The sequence below is a fragment of the Anoplolepis gracilipes genome, chromosome 6 (genome assembly GCF_047496725.1).
Source record: "Anoplolepis gracilipes chromosome 6, ASM4749672v1, whole genome shotgun sequence".
Classification (NCBI taxonomy): domain Eukaryota; kingdom Metazoa; phylum Arthropoda; class Insecta; order Hymenoptera; family Formicidae; genus Anoplolepis; species Anoplolepis gracilipes.
In genome coordinates, this window is record NC_132975.1 from 4134528 (window position 1) to 4157235 (window position 22708).

Genomic DNA, 22708 nt, shown 5'->3' on the forward strand with positions numbered 1-22708 from the left:
GAAATAAAATATGTGATAGTAGTTTTAAATAAAATATGTGATATTAATTTTTATTTTGTAATATATAAATAATACATAAAATAATAAAATAGAATAAAAAATAAAGCGTTTATGTAAAATATCTTTGGATTATTGTTTCTCGCACTTCCTCTTGCACGCATATTTGCATGCATGCCATCTCCTGCTTCAATATTTTCCTCTATAAAATCTCTATATATTTCATCATTTGGAATGTTATGATGTTTGGCAATATTATGCAGTACGCAAGCCGCGTTTACTGTAAGTGCTGAAATAAAAAAAATAATAAATATCTACAGTAATTTTAAAGATATTCTTTTATATATAAAATATACGAACAAATTACATTACCTGAAAATTCTGGAGAATAATGTAAACCTTTTTTTTACGCAAACATCTCCAACGTCCTTTTAATACTCCTATTGTTCTTTCTACAGAGCATCATGCTCTAGCATAAGCATCTGTATACCCAGTGAAAAAGACCTATCGAAATGACATTAAATTGACGTCAAATTGATGCAATTTACATCAATGCCCCAGGAGATCTTGGTGGTTGATTTAACTTTGATGTCATTAAAAAAGGTAACAATGGATATCTGGAATCTCCTAAAAGAGAAAGAATAAATTCAAAAATATACATATAATTAACATAAATATAAAAAAAAATATATACATATATTTATTTATTTATTTATATTTATATTTATCTACTGATGGAGAGTGCCTTTTACCTAACAGCCATTTTCTTCTTCTATTTTCATACTGGTTTAACATGTGCCTCGATAATTGAAATGAGTTCCAAACTCTGGCATCATGTGTCCAACCTCCATGATTTGCTACTACTGCTAATATTATGCCATTATAATCACTAACCTAAAATAAAATAAATAAAAGAAATATTTTTAATATTTATATGAGTGAGCATAAAATGGCCACGTATCTGATTGGCTAATTCAAAATAGGACTCTCTGATTGACTAATCGTTGCTGGTGACCTTAAGCATCGGTCGATATGATTGGTGGTGTCCATTCTGAACGTGGCCATTTCGGACGCTCCCATTTATATTTATATATGTATATCTTAAGTAAGCAAGAAAATTGTACGTTTTATTTGCCCGATATTATAAAAGATCTTTCACAGTTTTAATAATACATATATTAGATAATTGAAAAAATCTACAAATCTTTCCAATTATCTAATATATTATTAAAACTGTGTATAATGTTTCTTTGCCGCAATGTTATGCCGCAATGTTGTGGATCATTTTCTATTAAGGTTATTTAATGAAATTTTTACTTATTATCATGACATTTAATGAATGATATAGTTTTCTGTTTATATATAAATGTTCTCTTCTTTTATCAGGTGGCCAAATCGCTATATGTGTTCCATCAATGGCTCCTATTACATCTGGGAAATTGGCATTAATCCAGAATCTGAAATATGATTGTATATTTTAATGTCTTATAATATAAGAAATTTTTGAAATTATAAATATTCTTATATCTTATATTCCCGGTAAAAAATTTGTTATGTATAATCATATATGATATATGACCATATAAAATTATATATAAAAAATATATAAGAAATATATAAAATTTTATATAAGTTATGTATAATTATATACAATAATATATGACTTATTGTATAATTATATATAATTTAATATTAATGTTGACTAAATGTCAGTCAACAATAATACAAAATTATGCATACTATACATAACTATACATAACTTATACAGAATTTTATATATTTCTATATATTTTTATATTGTTATATATAATTATATATGAGAAATTTTTTATTAGGTTAATAAAAATCGGACAACAAAAGAAATAAAAAACTATTTTTTAATGTTTAAAAAATAGAAAGAATAATATGTAGTTTGGTAATAGTTTAATAGTTTGAATAGATTGCAAACTAACTGTTGTTGGATTGCTTTTTGAAATTTTATCCACTGTGGCATAATGGCATTTATTACATTTACAATTTCATGAACTGCTCCACTAATAGATGCCTGGCACATACAGGTCAAAAAATCTTGTTTAACTCTTCTTTGATAGCCTGAGCTTATAAAATTTAACGTTGCTAAAACCTACACAATTAAAAAAGAAGTAATTAAGATATGATTATAATAGTTTAAAAAACTACCCGGTAAAATATTTGTTATGTATAATCATATATGATATATGACCATCTAAAATTATATAGAAATATATAAAATTTTATATAAGTTATGTATAATTATGTATAATACCATATGACTTATTGTATAGTTATATATAATTTTATATTAATGTTGGCTAGATGTCAGTCAACATTACAAAATTATGCATACTATACATAACTATACATAACTTATACAGACTTTTATATATTTCTATATACTTTTATATTGTTATATATAATTATATATGAGAAATTTTTTACCGGGTATTATTATTTGCAACACATGATTATATCCCAGATAACCAAGCATGCCCGAGCAATATATGGAAATAAAATGCTGACAACTAATGCTAGTTTCTCACTAAAAATATGAATTAAATGTTTGAGTGGTTAAATATAACTAGCATAATGTTAGCATATTGTCCCAGTAAAATGCCTAGCTAAAAAAGGGACATCTGGAAAAGACATATTGTTAGCAAAGAGTTAGCATACAATTGTTTAATTTGCTAGCAGATATGTAAACACATTGTCAGCATTAAAGTTGAAAGTGATGTTTATTTTATGCTGTTATTATACTGGAGATATTTAGATCAATTTAGATTAAAAAATTAATATTTATATTATTTTTCATTCGCTACAAACTATTCTTTAACTTTGAATTATCATTCTTTTTGTGTTACTTATATCTATCATACTTTTTGTGTGATAAAAATTCTACTTTAATTATATATATATATATATATATATATATATATATATATATATATACATATACAGGGTGGACCATTTTAATCCATCCAGTCGAATATCTTAAAAACCAAGCCCGGAAGAGAAAAATGTTTCAGACAAAAGTTGTATGGTTTCGAGGAGGCCATAAGATGGTACCATTGGTTTGACCTTGAAAAGTCATTTGAAGGTCACGTGAAGGTCGTTTCAAGTTTTTTAAACACTTATGACAAAGTATTTTTCATTAAGTATTTTTTGAGTTATAAGGCTTCAAAGTTGCAGTATTTTGAATACAAGATAAAAAACAAGATATTTCGTAAAATATTAATTTTTTGATTATCTTACTCTAATACTTTTATGCACAGAATAATGAGACGAATCAATTGGTGTAACCCGGTAAAAAATTTGTTATGTATAATCATATATGATATATGACCATATAAAATTATATAGAAATATATAAAATTTTGTATAAGTTATGTATAATTATATATAATAATATATGACTTATTATATAATTACATATAATTTTATATTAATGTTGGCTAGATGTCAGTCAACGATAATACAAAATTATGCATACTATACATAACTATACATAACTTATGCAGTATTTTATATATTTTTATATACTTTTATATTGTTATATATAATTATATATGAGAAATTTTTTACCGGGAAAGAAAACACATAATTATGTTAAAGTAAAAATCTGAATTTGCAACTAACAGTTACACATTTTTACTTTAACATAATTAAATAAAATTATATAAAGAGCTCCGATTAATAAATAAGTAAATAATAAAGAGGCAATAGGAGCGAGGAGATGTGAATATAAAATTATACGTTTTTTATATATAGATGATATGTCGCAATTGTATTGACATTAAGTACATTGGTAACATTCTATAGAATGACGGAAATTATAATAAAGATTTGAACGTTTCGATTCATGTTTTGAATCCTCTTCAGCATAATATATAAATTAAATAAATGAATTATAAATAAAAACGAAATTAATGATAAAACATCGCATAATAAAGGCGTAAGACATGTGTGAACATAACAACCGTGATCGTATTCGCATGATTAAAAGGATCACTGCCTCAGAACCGCTGTACATATTTATCGCATATTAGTTGTATAAATTACATATATATAAAACGATCCAACTTGTTCGGCTCTTTTATTGTACGGCTTGCATAATAATCCCGCGAGGCAATTCTCCGAGGTTTCCAGACCGAGGGAGGTATGCAGTTAGATTGAGGGGTTAAGTCTATATTAATAAAATGAGTATAATAAATACCTGTTTGTAATAAAGTAATTTACCGTTAGTTTGTGTATAATGGTGGTGACTCAGGAAAAGCTTACAGGATATGCACTCCGTTTGTGTGTTGTTGAATCTATGGTATATATACCGCGATAACTGATGTTTAACGTGTGGTTATGTCGATGGTACAGATGGTAATGAACTCAAGGGCGAAAAATACATTTAAGATGGAAAGAGTTAGATAGGTGACATTAGATCTTAGGCAGTTTGTTTATTATATCATCGTAAATAGCTGGCAAACATTCTATATCTGTTTGTAGATTTATACTATTTATTTGTCGTTTAATGTATAACATTTCAGATTAAAACACATTTATATATATGTTTGTATATATACAGAGTGGACCATTTTAATCCATCCAGTCGAATATCTCGAAAACCAAGCCCGGGAGACAAAAATGTTTCAGACAAAAGTTGTATGGTTCCGAGGGGGCCATAAGATGGTATCATTGATTTGACCTTGAAAAGTCATTTGAAGGTCACGTGAAGGTCACTTCAAGTTTTTTAAATGGAACACCCTATATATTTTTACATATTCTTGTAGCTCATCTCGAGAGCTTTCCAAAACACTTATGACAAAGTATTTTTCATTAAGTATTTTTTGAGTTATAAGGCTTCAAAGTTGCAGTATTTTGACATAAAATACAAGATATCTCATAAAATATTCATTTTTTTATTATCTTACTCTAATATTTTTATCCACAGAATAATGAGACGAATCAATTGGTGTAAAAAAACACATAATTATGTTAAAGTAAAAATGTGTAACTGTTAGTTGCAAATTCAGATTTTTACTTTAACATAATTATGTGTTTTAATTATGCCAATTGATTCGTCTCGTTGTTCTGTGCATAAAAGTATTAGAGTAAGATAATCAAAAAATGAACATTTTATGAGATATCTTGTATTTTATGTCAAAATACTGCAACTTTGAACCCTTATAACTCAAAAAATACTTAATGAAAAATACTTTGTCATAAGTGTTTTGGAAAGCTCTCGAGATGGGCTACAAGAATATGTAAAAATATATAGAGTGTTCCATTTAAAAAACTTGAAGTGACCTTCACGTGACCTTCAAATGACTTTTCAAGGTCAAACCAATGGTACCATCTTATGGCCCTCTCGAAACCATACAACTTTTGTCTGAAACATTTTTCTTTCCTGGGCTTGCCCGGTAAAAAATTTCTCATATATAATTATATATAACATATAAAAGTATATAGAAATATATAAAATTCTGTATAACTTATGTATAGTTATGCAAAATTTTGTATTATCGTTGACTGACATTTAGCCAACATTAATATAAAAATATATATAATTATACAACAAGTCATATATTATTATATATAATTATACATAACTTATATAAAATTTTATATATTTCTATATAATTTTATATGGTCATATATCATATATGATTATACATAACAAATTTTTTACCGGGTAGTTTTCGAGATATTCGACTGGATGGATTAAAATGGTCCACCCTGTATATACATATCTACATTTGTACATGTATACATATATATATATATATATATATATATATATACATATATACAATTAATGTAGAATTTTTACCACACAAAAAGTATGATAGTTATAAGTAATAAAAAGAATAATAATTCAAAGTTAAAAAATAGTTTGTAGCGAATAAAAATTGATATAAATATTAATTTTTTAATCTAAATTGATCTAAATATCTCCAGTATAATAACAGCATAAAAGAAACATCACTTTCAACTTTAATGCTGACAATGTGTTTACATATCTGCTAGCAAATTAAACAATTGTATGCTAACTCTTTGCTAACAATATGTCTTTCCCAGATGTCCTTTTTTTAGCAAGGCATTTTACTGCCCGGTAAAAAATTTGTTATGTATAACAAATTTTTTATGTATTTGTTATGTATAATCATATATGACATATGACCATATAAAATTATATAGAAATATATAAAATTTTATATAAATTATGTATAATTATATATAATAATATATGACTTATTGTATAATTATATATAATTTTATATTAATGTTGGCTAAATGTCAGTCAACGATAATACAAAATTATGCATAACTATACATAAGTTATACAGAATTTTATATATTTCTATATACTTTTATATGTTATATATAATTATATATGAGAAATTTTTTACCAGGTGGGACAATATGCTAACATTATGCTAGTTATATTTAACCACTCAAACATTTAATTCATATTTTTAGTGAGAAGCTAACATTAGTTGTCAGCATTTTATTTTCATATATTACTTGGGCATGCTTGGCTACCTGGGTATATATATATATATATATATATATATATATATATTTATGTAATTTTCTAATAATTATTATTAGATATTAGATTATATACATGTATATTTATGTAATTTTCTAATAATTATTATTAGATATTAGATTATATATATGTATATATATATATATATATATATATTTCATTATTAAGATATTTTTTTATTATTGGATTTTATATATTTTATCTTTGATTTATCTTTGACTTGATTAATAAATTATTTGAGTAATGATAAAATTATTGAATTGCTAAATTAATTATTGCAGTTGAATTAGTTATTGAATTATTAAAGTGTGTAAATTAATTATTAATTATTATTTATTGAAATATTAAATATATTAAAGATTAGAATTTATTACTTTATTATTGAAATGTTAAATTAAATATTTAATTAAGTTAAATTAATTATTGAAGTATTAAATCGATTATTGGTTTATTAAAGTGCTAAATTGATTTTTGAATTATTGAAATCTTAAATATTTTGTGAATTGATATATGCTTAATTGATTACTGAATTACTGAATTATTGTTTTATTGAATTACTGAATGGATTATTTTGAAAATTGATATATACTGAATTGATTATTGATTGAATTACTGAATTGATTTTGTATTGTGAATTGATATATGCTGAATTGATTACTAAATTATTGAATTATTGTTTTATTGAATTACTAAATAGATTATTATTGAAATATATATTGTGAATTGAATCGTGATTATTGGATTGATAAAGAGCTGTGAATTGATTATTAAATTATAATAATAATTAATTATGCTTCGCTGAAAAATAATACGAACAGCTGAAGAGGGAGAAGAATATCAACGTAATAAACGAGAAAGAAAAGCAAAATTTCAAGCTAAATTAAGAAAAATCAAAAAAGAGGAGAAAAGAATAACTAAAAATTATCAACATGTAATAAATATTTCAAATAAGATTTGTTTAAATGTAGAACATAATTTTAATAATAATCAAAAAGTAATAATAAATTCTCAAGCTTCAAATGTTATATATAGTAGAAAAATATGTAATATGAATGAAATAACATCACAATCTTCCACATCAAATAATACACCCGGTAAAAAATTTGTTATGTATAATTATATATGATATATGACCATATAAAATAATATAGAAATATATAAAATTTTATATAAGTTATGTATAATTATATATAATAATATATGACTTGTTGTATAATTATATATAATTTTATATTAATGTTGGCTAAATGTCAGTCAACGATAATATGAAATTATGCATATTATACATAACTATACATAACTTATACAGAATTTTATATATTTCTATATACTTTTATATTGTTATATATAATTATATATAAGAAATTTTTTACCGGGCAGTTTATTTTAAAAACAAAGATAATGATATTATTATAATACAAAATAATGAAAAAACATTTAATAATGTTGACAAAAAGACCTTAGCTGAACATGTGCAAATAGTTCAAACAGTTCAATAGAGAATGTATAGAAATTAATATATCTCAAATAAATATAAATTGTCAATCTGTAACACAACCATCCACATTAAATGATAACATAAATGAAATATTCCAATCTTCTACATCAAATGGTAAAGATATTGATGTTAATACAATACATGATAATAGTAGAAAAATTTTTAATGAGGATATAAGTAAAATAGAACAAATACGAAAAAGTCGAGCTAAAAATAAAAGTTAAATAGAAATTAATACATCTCATATTATTGAATTACAACATATTACTGAACATTATATTGATGAAATGAATATATTATGTGAACATTGTGGAGCAAAATATTTTAATTCTGAAAAAATTATTAATAAAGGTAATTCGTTTAATGACTGTTGTAGTCATGGTTCAGTAAATTTAAATGATTTACCATTACCTCTACGTGAATTATATGAATTGTTTAATGGAAATCATTCAAAATCAAAACATTTTTATGATCGTATTCGTGGTTATAATAATATATTTTCATTTGCGTCCTTTAATGCAAACATATTAAATTTTAATACACAAAGACCCGGACCGATTGTTTTAAAATACAAGGACAAATTTATTATCAAATTATAATACCGCATTATATCGTGCACTTAATGAAAAACCAAGCTATGATCAACTTTTTATTGTAGATAACAATGAAGCAACAGAATGTCGTTTACAACAAAATCCAAATCTTGATCGAGAAATTTTACATTCAATAAATGATATAATGTGTACACAGAATATATTTGCACAATCATATCGAATGATACATGAGGAAATAATAAATCAACAACAAAATAAAACTATATGTGAATTACAATTGGGATTTTTATCAAAGAAAGGTATTGATCGTGGACGATATAATATACAAAGAGAAAATAAAGTTGCAGCTATACTATTACGAGTTGAAACTTATCAAGAATTAGTTGATTATTTAACAAACACTGCTAATAATAATGATACTCGTATTGGAAAAATGATTATTCTTCCATCAACATTTGTCGGTTCACTACGTAATATGTTACAACATTACCAAGATGCAATGGCGATTGTTCGAAAATATGGAAAACTAGATATTTTTATTACCATGACTTGTAATCTAAATTGATGTGAAATTCAAGAGAATTTATTTCCAAATCAACACAGCCTGCAGATAGACCAGATATATTTGCTCGTGTATTTAACATAAAAAAAGATTATTTAATCGATATCATTGTTAGACAAAAATTTTTTGGTGAAGTTTTGGCGTATGTTTATGTAATTGAATTTGAAAAAAATTACGCGGATTACCACATATACAACATATGTTAATTACATTAAAACAGAATTATAAGATATTAAATTCTGAAATAGTTGATAAATTTATTTCTGCAGAAATTCCTAATCTTAATGAAAATGAAAATTTGCACAACATAGTTATGAAACATATAATACATGGACTCTGTGGAGATTGGTGTATAATAAATAATAAATGTTCGAAAGAATTTCCAAAATCATATTGTCTTGAAACAATAATGGATGAAAATGACTATCCGAAATATCGTCGAAGAGATAATGAAATGTTATATGAAAGACCTGAAAAATATATGGTTGACAATCAATATGTAGTACCATTTAATCCAACACTCTTACTTTTATTTAACAGTCATATTAATGTTGAAATAGTTTTGAGTATACGTTCAGCAAAATATTTATATAAATATATTTATAAAAGTCACGATACTGCATCTATAATTATTGGAGAAAATATAAATGACAAAGTAATAATGAATGATGAAATTCAAGATTTTATTGAAGCTCGTTACGTTGAACCCATGTTGGCGTATTTTAAGTAAACCTTTAGAAGAAAAAAATCATGCTATCATACGTTTACCCAGTGGCGTAGCTACCATCCGGGCTACTCGGGAGCGTCCCGGGGGCCCCCTCTTGTAAAGGGCCCCCACAGCTTATAATATCGTTTCAATTTTAATAATAATGCTTAAGAAAGACAGATATTTACCAAAAAGCAACGCAAATAAGTTAGTAGAGAGGGTTATTCATACTTTAAAAATATAAGATTATCGAACACTTAAAAAAGATATTTAATGATAAAACTACAAAATCTGAAATTCTTAAATGGCTAAGAAATATTCAGAATTTTAGCAACGTTGTATATCTTTGTATGAGCGAAGAAAAGATTCACTAAAAACTATTAAAGCAAACGGGATTCTTTATAACCCTCTGAATGTTAAGGCCGGATCGCTCAAGTCATCTTAATAAGTTACAAGTTAAAGGTTTGTAAATGGTAAATGTAATCATGGATATTTGTGCTTGGTATAAAATACTTAAACCATTTTTACGAATGTTTTCAAAAATGAAAATATACTTTTTTGCAATGTAGCAGTCGATATTAAAATTTGATAACTGTGGTATTTTAGTTACATTTATTTATCAATAAATGTGACGCTTTAGAAAATTTCTGAAGGGCCCCATTTATTGATTTTCCCGGGGGCCCTAAATGTTATAGCTACGCCACTGCGTTTACCAGTACATTTACCAAATGAACATAATATAATCATTGATGATAATGTTAATAATAACACAATGACCCGGTAAAAAATTTCTCATATATAATTATATATAATAATATACAAGTATATAGAAATATATAAAATTCTGTATAAGTTATGTATAGTTATGTATAGTATGCATAATTTTGTATTATTGTTGACTGACATCTAGCCAACATTAATATAAAATTATATATAATTATATAATAAGTCATATATTATTATATATAATTATACATAACTTATACAAAATTTTATATATTTCTATATAATTTTATATGGTCATATATCATATATGATTATACATAACAAATTTTTTACCGGGGAAAATTGCTTTAGAACGAGTAAATATGTTGATAGATTATTTTGAATTAAATAATCGAGATGATAAAGCAAAACAATATTTATATACTGATATTCCATCTTATTATGTATTTAAAAAAATTACAGTTAATGGTAAAATTATTAATCGCTGGGAAAAACGTCAACGATACTTTAATTGCATAGGACGTATGTATTGTGTTCTGTAAGCCCATCTCAGATTGAATCATTTCATTTACGTATACTTTTATTACATGTCAAAGGAGCTATGAGTTTTCAAAAATTAAGAACTATTAATAATGAAGTACATTAAACTTTTACTGCTGCATGTTTAGCATTAGGACTTATAGAAGATGATGAAGAATGGAGTCGTACAATGAATGAAGCAAAAATTTGGATGATGCCAAAACTTCGTTGTTTATTTGTTCGAATATTAATTCATTGTCAACCAGTGCATCCTATGAAACTTTGGGAAGAATTTAAAACAGATATGTCAGAGAATTATATAAAAAAATATGTAAATTGCCAAACAAATTTTGGCTAACAATTGTTATCCTTTACATGTTATTGATCGCTACGTTCACAAGAGATTAAGTATGTTAAAACAGAAAACCATTCAGATCGCTGATGATAGCAACGGCGAATTCGATATTACTTCACTCATTTCAATGCCGTATATTAAAGGTTTGAGCGAGAACCTTAGTAGATCGATTAGAGAGACGGGTTTAAATGTTATTTACACCATAAATAAAAAACTCAATACTATCATTAAATGCGGGAAAGACAGATTAAATAGACAAAACAAGACTGAGATCGTTTATAAAATTGATTGTAACAACTGTGACGCCACTTACATCGGACAGACAAAAAGATATCTAAAGACACGACTTAAAGAACACAGAAATAATATCAAATTACATGCGACTAATCATTCTGTGATCAGTAAACATAGGACAGAATTTTTGCATGATTTGATTGGAAAACACCGAGCATATTGCATTGCGAGAAGCACATGAAGAAGAGAGAGATAGCCAAAATGATTTTCATTAAGAAGTTCGACAATGCAATTAATATGAAAACTGAAAATTTAAACCCGATATACAACAACATTTTAAAGTACGTTTAATGACTTTGCTTTTTCTTGTTGTGTTTGTTTATCATTGTTTTTATGGTTACTCAGTTTAATATCTGACGTGTAAATGGGACGGTCGAATTTTTATTCCTAACCGATATCGTGATAATTTTAAGGTATGTTCAATGTTCATACTAATTTTAGAACTGAAAAATATTATTTTTCTTTTTAAAGAAATCTGTAATTATATCCTTCAACATTAGAATTATAAAAATTTACTGTAAATTTTCAATCTTTGTTATAGACTTGATAAGGACCTAAACCGAAGGTCAAAACGTCGTTTGCACATCGAACACCGAATAAAATCTAACAAGCATATTTGCCAGTTTGGTCGATTATTTACTATCTTCCTTATTAAAAAAATATGGATTAATAATGGGTATAAAGGAAGCTTATAACCATATTATTAATTTAATTCAAATTGAGGGATCAGATATTTCTAATTTTCCTGAAATGGAACAAGTAGAAAATTATGAAAGAGATCATGAAAAACAATTCAAAAAGAAATATTAGGCATACAACAATATAAACAATTGAATGTAAAACAAAAAGAAATTGTTGATACTATTTTAGCAGTAATAGAAAATAATGATAATGCTTGTTTTTATAATGATGGACCAGGTGGTTCTGGCAAAACTTTCATTTATACAATTTTAGGTATACTATTTACTTACAAGGAAAGGGTTGGAAGTGTCCCCCTCCGATTTTAATGAGCTTTGACTATGTTGTAGTCTAGGTCAAAATAGGAGACACGTATTTATTTATAAGTGCCCATACGTCCGTTAAGGGGGTGAAACACCCTCTTGAGAAAAATCGATTTTTACATTTCTGAACGAATACCGTCGAAACAATAAGCTATAAAAAAAATATTTCAAATAAAAGTTTTATGATTTTTCATGTACTTTAAAACCGTGCAATCAGATTTTTCAAATATATTATATTTTTCGAAATCCCTCCCTCTCTCTTTCAATTTTTGAAAATTTTTAAATTTGTCTTATAGCAAAACTTATAGCTCATTTAAAGACAAATTCAACTATATATGATAAAGTATTCCGAAGTCGCATTTTTCAGAAATAAGCTAAAAATATCTCTATATATCACTATACGCGCGCTTTATCCGCCTCATGACACTCGCTGTTCACAGCGACGATTTTTTCTTCGCAAACTCACAGAGGCAACCATAAATTATCAATAAATAATTTATGAGAATATATATTTATAAATTGTAGCAATTATATTTATATAATTTACAATTATATAATATATATATATAAATAATTAATATATGTATATTATGTGACAATAAATATATAATTTACATAAGAAAAATAATGTTTTTATACATTAAAAATAGAACTAGCTGAACAAGGAAAATCTTTGACGGGATGCGGAGGTTAATAGATTAAATGATTCAGTTCTATGAATAAACAGATGCGTTTGCGCAACTACGAGATAAGTTGGTGCAATATAGTTTTATTTACAACCGCGTGCGGCAAAACATGTATGCATTATTGTGTCGAAAATGTAAATAGCAAGATAACATTCCTGCTCATATACATTACATACATGAAAAATAAATAGAGTATTTTACTAATCAGATATTCTATTTTATAATATTTAATTTCTTAAAGTATAAAGAATAATGTAATACGCATTGCCTTAATAAATCATATGGAAATATTACATAAGTATACATAATTATTGCATACAAGAATAACAAATATTCATATTTATTCAAATATGCATAGTATAAAAGTGGTTATTTAGAAGAGACCAGAAGAATTTGATACACTAGTAGATTTTTGTTTCAAAAATAATTTAAAACCAACATGCGATATTTGCGGTGAAGCTGCTGTAATTGCCTGCGCATGGTGTGAAAAGTCCTCTTGTATAAATCATTTTTTTCATGATCATTCTTTGTAACCGATATGAATCATGAATATTTGTTATTCTTGTATGCAATAATTATGTACGCTATTTTATGTATACTTATGTAATATTTCTATATGATTTATTAAGACAATGCGTATTACATTTTTCTTTATACTTTAAGAAATTAAATATTATAAAACAGAATATCTGATTAGTAAAATACTCTATTTCTTTTTCATGTATATAATGTATATGAGTAAGAATGTTATCTTGCTATTTACATTTTCGACACAATAATGCATACATGTTTTGCTGCACGCGGTTGTAAATAAAACTATATTGCACCAACTTATCTCGCAGTTGCGTAAACGCATCTGTTTATTCATAGAACTGAATCATTTAATCTATTAACCTCCGCATCCCGTCAAAGATTTTCCTTGTTCAGCTAGTTCTATTTTTAATGTATAAAAACATTATTTTTCTTATGTAAATTATATATTTATTGTCACATAATATACATATATTAATTATTTATATATATATATTATATAATTGTAAATTATATAAATATAATTGCTACAATTTATAAATGTATATTCTCATAAATTATTTATTGATAATTTATGGTTGCCTCTGTGAGTTTGCGAAGAAAAAATCGTCGCTGTGAACAGCGAGTGTCATGAGGCAGATAAAGCGCGCGTATAGTGATATATAGAGATATTTTTAGTTTATTTCTAAAAAATGCAACTTTGGAATACTTTATCATATATAGTTGAATTTGTCTTTAAATGAGCTATAAGTTTTGCTATAAGACAAATTTAAAAATTTTCAAAAATTGAAAGAGAGGGAGAGGGATTTCGAAAAATATAACATATTTGAAAAATCTGATTGCACGGTTTTAAAGTACATGAAAAACCATAAAACTTTTATTTGAAACATTTTTTTTTATACCTTATTGTTTCGACGATATTTGCTCAGAAATGTAAAAATCGATTTTTCTCAAGAGGGTGTTTCACCCCCTTAACGTGCGTTAAGGGCACTTATAAAAAAATACGTGTCTCCTATTTTGACCTAGACTACATAGTCAAAGCTCATTAAAATTGGAGGGGGACACTTCCAACCCTTTCCTTGTTAGAAGTAAAAAAAAAAGTAAGTACCATGGCATATACTGATATTGCTGCAACATTATTTCCAAATGGAAAAACGGTTCATAAAGTATTTGGATTACCTGTACACTTTTTGCTGATTCTGTTTCAAATATCAAAATTCAATCTAAAGAGGCTAATAATTTGAAACATGTAGATGTGTTTATTTTAGATGAAGCTCCTATGGCACCTCGTTATGTATTAGAGATTATGGATCAAACATTATGTGATATAATGCAAAAAATTTATATTTTGATGGTAAAATAATACTTCTTGGTGGAGATTTTAGACAATTATTACTTATAGAAGAAAGAGCTACACGTAGTGAAATTATAAATTTATCGATAAAATTCAGTGTTTTATGGAAACAATTAAAAATATTTTCATTAATAGAAAATATAAGAACTTTACCACAAGAAAAGGAATTTGCATAATGCTATAAACCCTATTATAGCAGATTTAGTCTTACAAGATATCGAAAATAAAGCTTTACAATCACTACAGTTCACACCATATATTTATTTAAGATATGTTGACGATATAATAATGACTGCACCTTCATCCCACATCAACCACACTATAAATATTTTTAATTCCTTCCATCCAAGAATCCAATTTACTATTGAAACAAAGGTAGAAAACAAAATCAATTTTCTAGAATTAACACTAATTGTCGAGAACAATCAAATTACATACAACTGGTTTCATAAGAATACATATTCAGGCAGATATTTGAACTTCTTGTCACAGCATCCGATTAATCAAAAGCAAGGAACAGTTATCGGACTTACGGATAGGGCCTTCTTACTATCACATCTTAAATTCCATATAAAAAATCTCAAATTGTTAATCGACATTCTAATAGATAATTCATCCGTTAGAATTTATATTCCAAATAATTAACAACCGTTTAAAGACTCTTATTGAAAAACAAAAAATAAGAAGTACCGATAGTAATAGGGCGACTCAACAAGGTAACTTTTTCACCATACCATATTTACCCGATTTAACAGAACAATTTAAAACTATCACTAGGGGATGTTCGATTAGCATACTATAGTTTAAATAAATTAAACAAATACAGAAGGTCTCATAAGGATGTCATCCTGAAACTATCGAAAACAAACGTAATATATAAAATCAATTGTGCCGATTGCAATGCATCTTATGTAGGGCAAACGAGCAGAAAGTTGATTACGCGAGTAAATGAACACAAACAACAGATTAAAAAAAATACTACGAATAAGTCGGTCATAACAGATCATCGTCTACGCTATGATCATGATTTTTTATGGGATGACATCGAGGTAATGTATAGTGAATCAAATTTGACAAAAAGATTGTTGTCTGAGATGATTTATATAAAAAGACAGCATAATTGTTTGAATCTGCAAACGGATACGGAATATTTATCTGATATTTACACAAGCATTATAAACAAACTACCACACAAGACACATAGATATAAACAAGTAACTGTCGTCACAAGAGATATTCTCTTCTGTTGATGTGTCATTACCAATCGCGCTCTTGCTCTCATGTGATTAAGATTTTGATTCCGACACAAATTATAATTACAATATCGAACAACGAAGAAATTCCATGACTTGCGAACTATGGAACCACTCATACTAAGAGAGAATAACACGCCGATTCCACATTAAATACGTGAGATTTTTAAAAAAAATATCGACATATTTGTTCACATTATAACCATAGATAACAAGATTGTTTTGTGTTTTTTATATTGTAACTATATATAGATCTAAACTCAACGATTAGCGCTGATGATGGTCAAAAAAGAAAACCGAAACGTTCGCAATTTTAAGAAACCGTGTAATTTAAAAGTTTATAACCGTTGTCATTTGTGTTTTATTAGTCATTTAGATGTACAAATAAATGTCATAGTCAAATATTACATTATTAACAACATTATATATATGTATATGCTCTTTACGCCTGTCTAATCTCGATTTAATTTATTTTAGAATATATATATATATATATATATATATATATTTAAAATATAATATATCATGAAATTTTGTTATTAAAATTATAACTATAAAAAATTAGTTATTTATCATATGTGTTTATCTTTAAATAATGTTATCAAGAGTTATTCTTTATTTATATATATTTATATAATCGCCCTAAATCTCTAGGACAGATAGAGCAGATCAAATTGAACATAAAAGTCCTGTATCATTTTGCGATTAGCACAATAATTATTGAACTATTAATTAAAAACGCTTAAGGTATGCTGAGCGCTATATGCGGCGCGCGCTCATACGCTGAGTGTTTTTAATTAATATTTTAATAATTATTGCGAAAATCGGAAAATAATACAGGACTTTTATGTTCAGTTTGACCTGCTCTATCAGCCCTAGAGAGGTGGAGCGATTATTACCGAACATCTTGTAGATATGTATAATATAGTTCGCTAAGCGTTTTTAATTAATATTTTAATAATTATTGCGAAAATCGCAAAATAACCTAATACTTTTTTGTTCAGTTCACTGTACTCTACCCACTCACGAGCGTTGGCTCATTAGTTATGAGACACCCTGTATATCAGGAAAGAAAAGAGAGGGATAGAAGAAGGAAGAATGTAATAATTAAAGGAACGAGCGTGGATAAGGAAAGAATGGAAGAGGGAATTGAAAAGTTTATACGAGAAAAGATAGGGGATAGAGGTAAAAGTAGAGAAGGCGTATGCGATAAGGGAAGAAGAAGGTAAAAAAGTGGTAAGAGCAGAGATAGAAAGATGGGAGATGAAGAGGCAGATCATGATGAAGAAGAGAGGTTTAGAAAGGGGAATATACATAGAAGATGATTTAACAAAAAAAGAGAGAGTAATACAAGGGATGATAAGAAAAGTAGCAAAAGAAGAAAGAGAGAAGGGGAGAGAAGTAAAAATAGGGTACATGAAAGCAAGAATAGACGGAAGATGGCTGAAGTGGAATGAGAAGAAAGGCTGTCTAGAAGAGGATGGGAGAGAAAGAGGCAGGCTATAGGGAAACAAGGAGGAGAGAGGGGAGGAGGAGAGGGGAATCAGGATGTGTTTTTGGAATATAGTAGGGGTGACAAATAAAGACGAAGAGACATGGGAGTGTTACGTCCAGGCCCGTAAAAAGGATGGGTCAGAGGAAGGGCGTAACAGGAACTGTTCCGATGTCAAAAGTCTTATCGACGAGTGATTCGATCGAGCGAGCTGCAGGTTAGCAAACAGGTAAATGACGGGTGTCGTTATTACTCTGTTATGCGAACGCTCTCTCGGTCCCTTTTTGGTAAGAGAATCGAATTTCTTTTACGCGGGACGGGACCAAGTGTGATCTTTCGCGTGGAGAGAGTGAGGGAGTTAAATAAATTTACCGATCATTTAATATTTAATTTAACATTTATTCAATTAATTCTTATCATTATACATATAATCTTATTGATATCGGCCTTAAAATTGTTTGTATAAGTGTGTGTGTGTGTGTGTGTGTGTGTTTGTATGTGTGGGTGGCCGGTGTTACATTGTAAGTACGGAGGTCGTCAACCAGAAAAGAAGGGGAACTCGGGGAAGTGCGATTCTAAAGATTTTATTTTGGTTGGTATTTGTTACAATAGTTTATAAGAAAAAAAAATAATAATGATTTGCGAACAGTGTTATGTATGTTACGGCGCGATTTCGCACACGGTCGTGTCGTCCGATCTATGGTCTCGGTTGCACGCGAGAATCGGCGGGTCGGCGCGATTTTAGACACTTTAAATAAAGAACAGGGTTGAATAAAGGGGAAAGAATGGCAGTGAAAGAGAAAGGAAATGGACTTACTACTTAGGCAGATTTGTTGCGTTTTTAACTGCTGGTCAGGTCGTGGCCCAGTTGTGGCTCTTGCTCGGCAGGTGGTCATTGTTGGGCACTGACTCTAATAGTTTTCAAAACTTAATCAGAACTCCCGATATGTGAAACAAATTCCTTGTCAGCGAACGACCGAAAATAGGAATGAGCGGGAGTAACTGTGCCGAATGAATCTAACGTTGTACTATCGACTGATTTGAATTTTTTGGTGTTTGTAATGCGCGAGTCTTCCCTTTTTATATTAAATCTTGAGGGCGTGTTAACAATTTGGGCGGGAGTATTTTTGAGATTTTGACGTGTAAAAAGCTGTCATTCGGTGAGATCCTTCTCCTCCTTATTTTTTATTGTTGCTGATTGGTGGGCTCTGTACGGCCTCTTAGGAAATTTGGAGATTCTTCATTTGGTTATCTCCTGGGATTATGCAGCTGTTTTTATCCACTTATTTATTTAGGGGATCTCGCTATCGATCCTTTTCGGTCATTTCTTTGAACATCGATTTCAATGTTTAAAACGTTTTTTCGTTCCGCGGCCCTCTTATGACTGGTCGGGCAATTATTGCTTTATCTTTATAGGAGGTAAAGACGTGGAGCCGACAGTGCGTAGCGGCGTTATTTGTTTCTTTCTTAAGATTATGCAGCTGTGTTTGTCTGTTTCGTTGTTTAGAGGATTTCGTTATTGATCCCTTCCGGTATTTGTTTAGATATCGTTTTTAGTAGGTCTAAACATTATTTGATAATAACGGTTCTTTTCTATTGCGCGCGTTTTTTGTGACCGATCGGACGATTATTGTTCATTTCGTGGGAGGAAAAACGTGGAGCCGACAGGACGTAACAGGAGTATCTGAGTGGATTCGAGGTGGTAGGATTGCTGGAAACATGGATAGAAGAGGATAGATGGGAGAAAATAAAAAACAAGCTTCTTAAGAATCTAGAATGGAAGTGCAGGCCAGCGAAAAGAGAGAACAGAAAAGGAAGAGCAAAATGAGCCATAATAACAGGATTAAGCAAGAAGATAAAAAGTTTAGAATATAAAGAATGGAGTGACAGCATAGTTGAAAGAAGGATAAGATTTAGAGAAAAGGATTGGAAAGTGATGGCAGTATACAGTCAAAATGTTAAGGAGATAATAAACAAGATAGAGGAAGCAATGGAAGAAAATGAGGAAGGAGTATTGATTATAGGAGGAGACTGGAACGCAAGAACGGGAAAGGAAGGAGGATGAATAAAAGAACAAACGAATGAGGAGGAAGAGACAAGAAAATCGAAAGATAGAATAATAAACGGAGAAGGAAGAAGATTAATAGGTGAAATAGAAGAGAGAGGATGGGGAATTTTAAACGGGAATAAAAGAGAAGAGGGGGAATGGACCTATGTAGGGGAGAAAGGCGTATCAGTAATAGACTATATTATAGGAAATCAGAAGGCAGTGGAAGAAATCGAGAATGTAAGGATAGGAGAAAGAGTAGATTCGGATCACATGCCACTGGAAATTAAAACTTATGGGACGGGTAGAAAAGGGAAAGAAGAAGAAATAGAAAGAAGAGAGTGGAATGATGAAACCAAAGAAGAGTATCTGAAGAGCTGCGAAGGGTAGACATGTAAAGGAGAGGATACTGGAGAGCGATGGAAAGAGATAAAAGAGAAACTAGATGAAGCAATTCCAAAGACGAGGAAGAGGAGAAGCAGATAGAGAATGGGGAGAAAAATATGGCATGACAAGAAATGGAAAGAGAGGAAGAGAGAAGTAAGAAGAAAATTGAGAAAATGGAAGAAGAGGAAGTGCGGAAGAGAAGAATATTGGAAAGAAAGGAAAGAGTACAAAGAGTGGGGCAAAGAAAAGAAAAGGGAATATGAGAGGCAGGAAGAAGAAAAGATAAGGAACATCAAGACGGAACAGGAGGCATGGAAATATATAAATCGATTCAGAACAAAAAGAGAAGGAGTAGACGAAGAGATAAACAAAGAGAAATGGAAGCAACACTTTATGGAAATTCTGGAAGGAGAAGAGCAGAAAATAGAAGTGGAAATGGAGGATGAAGAAGAAAGAGAGGAAGAGGTGGAAGAAGAGAAGGATATAACAAAAGAAGAAATGATAGAACAGTTAAAAAAGTTGAAGATGGGGAAGGCGCCAAAGGAGGATGAATTGGAAAATGAAGTGTGGAGATTTATGTCGAAAAGCGTAGGAGAAGAGATGTGGAAGTTAGTAAACAAGATGGAAGGGAGGAGTGCCGAAAGAGTGGAGGAAAGGAGTAATATGCCCCATATTCAAGAATGGAGAGAAGAAGGAAGCGAAAAACTACAGAGGGGTAATACTGATGGATACGGCGTACAAAATATATGCAAGCTTACTGAACGAGAGGCTAATGGAGAAGGTGAGAGATAAATTGGATGAAGGACAGTTTGGATTCAGGAAAGAAAGAGGGGTAATGGATGCGGTATATGTGTTGAACCACGTGGTAGACAGAGAGCTAGGAAAAAAGAGAGGGAAAGTATTCGCATGCTTCGCAGACCTAAGGGCAGCGTTCGACAGAGTAGACAGGAAAATTCTAAAGGAAAGAATAAAGGAGATAGGAATAAACAGGAGGCTAAGAGAAAGAATATGGGAGACGTATAAGGAAACAAAGAACGTGATAAAAGTAGGGGAAGGATACACAGAGGAATTTTGGACAAGGAAAGAAGTGAGACAGAGGTGTCCAATGAGCCCGACACTGTTCAATATCTACATGGGGGATTTGGAAGAGGAGATGAAAAAAAGGCAGTTAGGAGGGGTGATGGTGGGAGCCAGAAAGACATGGACGATTTCATATACGGACGATGTAGTTCTGCTCGAGGAAAGAGAAGAGGAACTGAAGAGTATGCTCAGAAGGTTTAAAAAATTTCTAGAGAAGAGAGAACTAAGGTTGAACCCGGGAAAAACGAAAATAGTAGTATTTGAGAAAGGAAGAGGAAGAGCAAGGAGGAGAGAATGGAAGTGGGGAAAGGAGAGTTTAGAGGAAGTGAAAGAGATGAGATACTTGGGGTACATAATGCAGAAGAATGGAGGAGCAGAGAAGCATATATTAGAAAGGAAGAAGAAGGCAATGATAGCAATGAAGAAAATGTAGAGCATAGAAGAAAGAATATTCAAAGAAGATTATGTGCTGAGAATGAAGATGTTCGAGGCATTAGTGGAAAGTGTAGGTTTGTTCGGAGCAGAAATATGGAGATGAAGAAAGGAGGAAAGACTGGATAGAATAAAAAGAAAATATGTAAAATGGATACTGGGACTGGAAAGGCCAACACCAAACTATATAGTAATGGAAGAAGGGAAATTGACCGAAATCAGAGTAAAGGCGCTGAAAAGAGCGATGAAATATGAAGAGGATGAAAGAAAGTCGGGGAAGGTATTGGTCAAAGAATGCCTGAAGGAGAAGGAGAGAGAATGGAGCCGGTAGAGAAGAAAAATGGGCAAAGATAAGGAGGAAGGTACTAGAGGAAGAAGGATATGGAGAGGAAGAGGGGGAGAGAAGAAAGGAAGAGGGAGAAGACATAGTACAGGAGATAGTGAGAAGCACAAGGGAGAAAGAGAAAAGGGAGAGAGGGAAGAGGATAGAAAAGTTCAAATATAACAAAGAATATAAGAAATAATTACAGAAGAAAGACCAAAGTATTTGAATAGAAGAATGAAAGGGAAAGACAGAAAGATGGTGGCAAGATTCAGATGCGGCAACGAAGTAAGAGAAAGGGAACATTGGAAAGAAGAAGAAGAAAAAATGTGTAGATTATGTAAGAAGGAGAA

The 22708-nt window shown here is 29.2% G+C and overlaps 1 protein-coding gene and 2 long non-coding RNA genes across 8 annotated transcripts; 2 read left to right on the forward strand and 1 right to left on the reverse strand.

Annotated features, from left to right (window-relative positions):
• Positions 1-34: 34 nt before the first annotated feature.
• LOC140666789 (uncharacterized) lies at positions 35-4612 on the reverse strand. 6 transcript variants are annotated; one of them, XR_012046851.1, is made up of 6 exons: positions 4291-4612; positions 4072-4195; positions 1950-2119; positions 750-1454; positions 370-624; positions 35-286 (listed from the first exon to the last, which is right to left on the reverse strand). It is a non-coding gene; the product is annotated as an uncharacterized lncRNA (long non-coding RNA). The 6 variants fall into 6 exon arrangements; XR_012046855.1 differs by having other exon boundaries at positions 2006-2119; positions 4291-4611; XR_012046857.1 differs by lacking the exon at positions 1950-2119 and having other exon boundaries at positions 4291-4605.
• Positions 1156-1513, forward strand: LOC140666791 (uncharacterized). The gene is made up of 2 exons (XR_012046861.1): positions 1156-1293; positions 1384-1513. It is a non-coding gene; the product is annotated as an uncharacterized lncRNA (long non-coding RNA).
• A 16011-nt stretch (positions 4613-20623) lies between the features above and the next one.
• Positions 20624-22034, forward strand: LOC140667221 (uncharacterized). Its single transcript, XM_072894962.1, has 2 exons — positions 20624-21302; positions 21439-22034. The coding sequence occupies exons 1-2, from the start codon at positions 20624-20626 to the stop codon at positions 22032-22034; spliced, it is 1275 nt and encodes a 424-aa protein (XP_072751063.1).
• The last annotated feature ends 674 nt before the right edge of the window (positions 22035-22708 follow it).